This window comes from Pongo abelii, chromosome 7 (genome assembly GCF_028885655.2).
Source record: "Pongo abelii isolate AG06213 chromosome 7, NHGRI_mPonAbe1-v2.0_pri, whole genome shotgun sequence".
NCBI classification, from domain to species: Eukaryota; Metazoa; Chordata; class Mammalia; order Primates; family Hominidae; genus Pongo; species Pongo abelii.
Genome location: NC_071992.2, coordinates 97,044,565 through 97,050,564, shown reverse-complemented (window position 1 = coordinate 97,050,564; position 6,000 = coordinate 97,044,565). Strand labels below are relative to the sequence as shown.

Genomic DNA, 6,000 nt, shown 5'->3' with positions numbered 1-6,000 from the left:
CTCTCTCTTTCTCTGTCTTCTGGGATTGCCATAACAAAACACCATCAACTGGGTAGCTTATTTCTCATGGTTCTGGAGTCTGGGAAGACCAAGGTCAAGATGTCAGCAAATTTGGTGTCTTGTGAGGGCTCACTCTTTGGTTCATCAATGGCACCTTCTTTATTGTGTCCTATTGTGTCCTCACATGGAGGAAGGTTATGAATGAGCTCCCTTGGGCCTATTTTATAAAAGCTCTAATCTCATTGATCATTAATAATATCAACTCCCAAAAGGCCCAACACCTAATACTATCACTTTAGGGGTGAGGATTTCAATGCATGAATTTAGGGGGTGGGGACACAAACATTCAGACCACAGATAGCTCACGCCCTCCTGCTTATGGCTCTCTTTCTCTGTCTCTCAATCCCTCTCTCTCTCTCAATCTCTGCAGAAACTTCCTTTCTAGCACTCTTCCCCACAAATTTTCTCAACTCAGCAAGACCACCAGGCTCTACTTGGTTTCCCTTTCCCTGTGTAGGCAGGGGCTGGGGTCATGGAAGTGCTCACATTACTGGTTTCCCTTCCCGGGAAACATTGTCCAGTGCTGCCTGTTGTCCAATGTCTGAAAAAATTTTGTTTCCTGTATTTTCTCCAGTTTTCCAGTTGTTTAAGAGCATAAGCTAAATCTAGGTCCTGTTATTCTATCATGGCCCAAAAGATATAAACTGTTAATTGCCCTTCATTTAATAAATACTGACTGATTGCCTGCTCATGAGAAACTGCAGAATGCTGGGAATCAACTATTGAACTAAAAGAAATGCAGTCCCTGCCCTCGTGGTTAGCACAGCTCAGCAGGGAAGAGCAACAATAATTAAAGATTTGTTCAAGTAAATATGTAATATAAACCACGATAAGAAATGACAGAGGTAGAGCACTGCAACAGCATATAAGGGAAAAACTGACTTTGGGCAATCAAGCAAAGTTTCCCAAAACAAGGACATTTTTAACTAAGATTTAAGGAATAAATAAGATTGGTACCTGCGCTGTGCAGGGTAGGAAGATTGCCAAGGAGAACAGAATGTGCAAAAGGCCTGTGGCAGGAAGGAATCATTAGAAATCATCCAGTCCAATCCTTAAGTTTGCCAGTGAAGAAACAAAGGCTCAGAGAGTCTAAGGCTTGTGTTAGTGTCAGAGCAGGGACTAAAACCCAGGACTCCTACCATCGGGTCCAGTGCTCTTTCCATTCCACCATGTTGGTAAGCAAATGTAGAGAACACTAAAATATCTTATTAAATGATATTTGTCATTTGATGGTCCATGATCTATTATGGGTAATACATAATTTTGTAATTTATTTTCATTTAAAAATAATAACGGCCAACATCTTATTCAAGATATACTTTTAATTGCCAATATTTTTATGTATTTACAAGGAATATTCTGTAAAGGGTAAATAAATGTACAAGAGAGCACAAAACAGAACAGAAAGAATACTCATGCATTTATACACTGAAGCTGTAACAGCATCATAATGGCCTGGGAGTGTTCACGCAGTTCCCTAAGTGGCTAAATTACACCCAGGAGATTCTCATTCAGCAATGTAAGCTGTTAGTGCTTTCACACATTTTGGGAAATGCATCCATTGCCCCATTCCAAGCTTAATTGGTATAATAAATGTCAATTAAAGCTCCTTTAAGATTTCAAACTGCAAAACTCAAGTGAAACTACTTATGTAGAGACTCATATAAGACTCCTCTACTAGAAGGTGCTCCCAAAAGAGACACAGTATATTTACATTTACCATGGGTACATGGATACACATCATTCGCATAGGAAATAACGTTACTTCCCCCCCCAACCCCCGCTATACTAAATGTATCTCTTTTTTTTAGTTTTTGAGATGGAGTCTCCCTCTGTTGCCCAGTCTGGAGTGCAGTGGCATGATTTTGGCTCACTGCAACCTCCATCTCCTGGGCTCAAGCGATTCTCCTGCCTCAACCTCCCAAGTAGCTGGGATTACAGGTGCCTGCCACCATGTCTGGCTAATTTTTGTATTTTTAGTACAGACAGGGTTTCTTCATGTTGGTCAGGCTGGACTTGAACTCCTGGTCTCAACTGCCTCAGCCTCCCAAAGTGCTGGGATTATAGGCATGAGACACCATGCCCGGCCTCCATCACTGATTCTATGTATACACATGACTCCTCTTTTACTTTTAATTAGGAGGCTTAAAACACAATTATTCATTCAATATAATTATAAAGCAGAGTCTTTGTTAACTTCTGAACTTGGCAAAAACATTTTTTATATTTTATCTACAGCTCATTAATTTAGGTATCAAAAATGTATTTTAGTTTAGGTAGCCCAAGCTGCCAATTGTTTGATATCATCATCCTCTTCTTGTGCCCTCCGGGAAGATGCTGGAACATAAAATAGATAAAAATTAGTAATTGGTGACATTCACACTTTCAGCATAGAAAACAGGTATGAATTACATATAAAAATGTGTTCAATATGAAATCAAAAACATGTGCTAAAAAGTATGGGCCTGGCTATCATTTCAGGCAACTATCTGACCACATGTAGTTGAGCTGGGTAACAGACCTGCTCGGGATCGACGTGCAGTGGACGACATGCCTGGTTTTCTATTTGGCTGTGCTGGGAGAGAAGAGGAAGGCACATTTGGAAGGCAGATATTTGTCATCTTCTTATTTAATTCCTCCTGTTCCAATTCTTCAAGTTCTGCCATCAACTCATCCTGAACACAGGAGAAAGGAAGAATTATGGAGTTAACGTTTCAAGACGTGGGTTTCCTCAAACACAATAACAAGAACATCTGCTACCCAATTGATATGTGAGAACCCAGTGAAATGGAATATTTATTTTAAAACTAAGTCTTTTTTGCAACACTGAGCAATGATTGATTAAAAAATGAATATTCTGGGTTGTGCAAATTTGTTGTAGTTAATCTTCTAATACTTCAGTAAACAGCCATTCAAGTAATTTGTGCTAGCTGAATATATAACCTCCCCACAGTTTCTGGGAAACTTACACCTTGCCTGTCATCTTTCCAATGTGTTCTTTTCTACTGTTTAGAATCCACAAAATGTTAATTGGTGGAAATAAATGTTTTTCTTTGGGCTAATGCTATTGAAAGTAAAACAACAGGTATAGCAAAACCATAACATCCAGAAAGTAAAAAGAATTAAAGATACTATGGTTCTTTTATCAAATCACCAAAGCCAATCTAAATTATGCTGTGCATTTGGGTTAAGAAAAGTTCAATTCAAGATAGGTATACTGTATTTCTTTCTTTTAGCAATAGTCCGAGAGAGACTGGCTTAATCTTAAACTATTCTCTGTCCCAAAAACTTTTGAGAGACAAGGCTAGTTTGAGACCTTAAAGATGTAAGTCACCTTATGCCAATTCTGAGATGACTCAGATAGTTCAGATCTCACTGGCTCCATAAGTCCTCAAGTAGAGTCCAACCCCTCTCAGAGAGAATTTGGGAGTCACAGCTGAACTTGTCATTGATGGAATTATGAGGTTGTCACTATTAGAAATGACTTGGGACACCTTATATTCAACCAAGTAGATTTTTCTTTCATGGATGAATAACGAATGAGAGAATTCATTCATTCATTATTCAACAAATGTATTGAGCACTCACTCCTGGACAGATTTTGAACTCAGTGCTGGGATGCAAAGTTGAATCAACACTCACTATATTCAAGGAGCTTACACTCAAATGTGCAGGGAAGGCACATAAACAAATAATTATCCAATATTAAAGTGAGAGTAATAACACTGTGGGGAAAGAGAGAAGATATTTAAGCCAACTACAACATTTGATTAAGTCAGTGGGTATCAGAATTGCAGCAAGCTAAAAATTGTCTGACCTCTATTAAATTCGCCTCATAAAAAGAAAAGAAAATATGAAGGTGTATAGCACTGGGCCGTATGAAATAGCACAGTCAATATAGTTGTGTACTTGATGGATCTCCACAGGCTATACGAATAAAATGGCATCAGAATGAATACCCTGGTGTCCTATTTCGGCTCACAAAACAATTAGGGACAAATACCATAAATATAGTAATGGCAGAACAAGCTATTCTATGCCGAATGTATGACCAGAATTGCCAATAGTGCATGATCATTATCAACAGCAGCAGAAACATATTAATGTTTTATATGTTATGATATAACATATGATAACAACAGAGTAATCATCTCCTCCATCATTTTCATCCTTTAGGTACCAAACACTAATTTGACCATTGAGAAAAGAATTTTAGAACTTAAGATATTTTGGAGATAATCCAGGGATCCAATAATCTTCATTATCACAGATAAGCAAACTAAAACTCAGAAAAGTAAAAGAGATTTACACAAAGTTTTTAACAAATGATAGAGCCCAGATATCCACATAAGCCCAGATTCCTTTCCACCATATCATAATGTACTCATTAGATGTTTACTAGTCTACATCAGGAGTTGAAAAACTTTCTCTGTAAAGGCCCAAATAGTAATATTGCAGGATTTGCAGGCTGCATGTTTTCTTCTGCCCCATAGTCTCCTTTGTTGTCGTTGTTTTCTACAACACTTTAAAATTGTGAAACCCATCCTGAGCTTATGGGATTTACAAACAGGTCATGGGAAGAATTTGGCCTGCAAGCCATATTTTTGCTGACCCATTGTCTACACCATTTTTAAAAGGTATTGATACCCCATTCTCACTTTTGGGGATTCCACGGAACCAGGTCTTACTTGCTAAATGTGTTATTTTTAATATCACATAGATGCAGGAAGTTGGATTCTTTACCATGCTAATCCAAGCTTTGGAAATGTTTCTAAATGTGTACTAGTCCTACTTGTGTGTGCTTTGAGCAGAACAATTGAAATTCACAGTGCAGACATCACCATTATAATTATAGTCTGTCTGTATTATTGGACTGGTTAATCTAAATGGAATGTGTGTGTTACTAATGCCACTCCACATTTATTTGGTTTCATAGCCTGAGTAATAAACAGAGGCAGCCTAACCTCTAATTTAACAGCTACAGAGCATGATACGTCTGTTTCATGCAGAATGAAAACGTCTACTTTGTTTTGCCCAGATGTGCGAGCACTCAGTTCCTCGTAATGGGGCTGTTTAGGCTTCAACCATTAAAAGTCACTAACTTTACACAATCACATGCTGTTCTTTCCTTAATAGCTGAAAACTTAATTAGGCGGCTGTTTGCCAAACTATATTAATCTTTCCTTTAAATCAGAGCTACCAACACTTTATTTTTCTCTTAAGGGAAGTACCTTTCTGACAAATATCACTTGTTCTTTCAGTAGTAAGGGAACCTGCCTACCGTATATGACAGGAAGCTACTCTTTATAGCAGCCACAATCCTGCATTCTTCATATTGGGTTACGTACCTCATCAAAGTCATCACCAAAGCCAACCCGTTGAGAAAATGCTTCTGAGATTTCTTGGGCGATATCCTGTTGCTCTGTGATCTCTTGCATCAAATCATCTATTTTGTTCAGATCCCTGGGAAATCATATTTTGTTGAACATTTTAGAATTTTAACTTATAATTATGAATTTAGATATAATCCCATATAAAAAAGTCAGTTCATTTAATATAAATTCTTAGTTATTTGAGTAGGATGAATATTCCTGATGATATTTATAAACTTTAAAGATAACATATTTTAAAAACTTAATAATCCATATATTATAAACATTAAGTAAATACCTATTACATTTGGAACTCACTAAAAATAAAAGTATTTTATAACTATCAGTATTTATAAACCCACTTTGAAATTTTGTCTGGTAGGGCATATGACAAATTTAAATACATGCTGCTGTGTATCAACTCTGCAGGAAACACTGCCACAGACCACCAGGACCACTGTAACTAGATGAGATTTGGCAGCTCTTAGGAGCCCCTATCTGACAGCAGCCCTTTGTTGAAGCTAAACGCTGAGTCTAGAGATCTATTTTCTGTAACACTTAGTGGCTC

General features: G+C 37.5%; 1 protein-coding gene across 1 annotated transcript in view; it reads right to left on the bottom strand.

Moving 5' to 3' along the window:
- Positions 1-1,364: 1,364 nt before the first annotated feature.
- CHMP4C (charged multivesicular body protein 4C) overlaps positions 1,365-6,000 on the bottom strand; it is a 28,205-nt gene continuing 23,569 nt past the window's right edge. The window contains exons 3-5 of the mRNA XM_002819218.5: positions 5,409-5,523; positions 2,582-2,735; positions 1,365-2,397 (exon numbers count right to left, since the gene is read on the bottom strand). Of these exons, the coding sequence (XP_002819264.1) occupies positions 2,333-2,397; positions 2,582-2,735; positions 5,409-5,523 (334 nt within the window). The 3' untranslated portion in view covers positions 1,365-2,332. The remainder of the gene's footprint in view (positions 2,398-2,581; positions 2,736-5,408; positions 5,524-6,000) is intronic.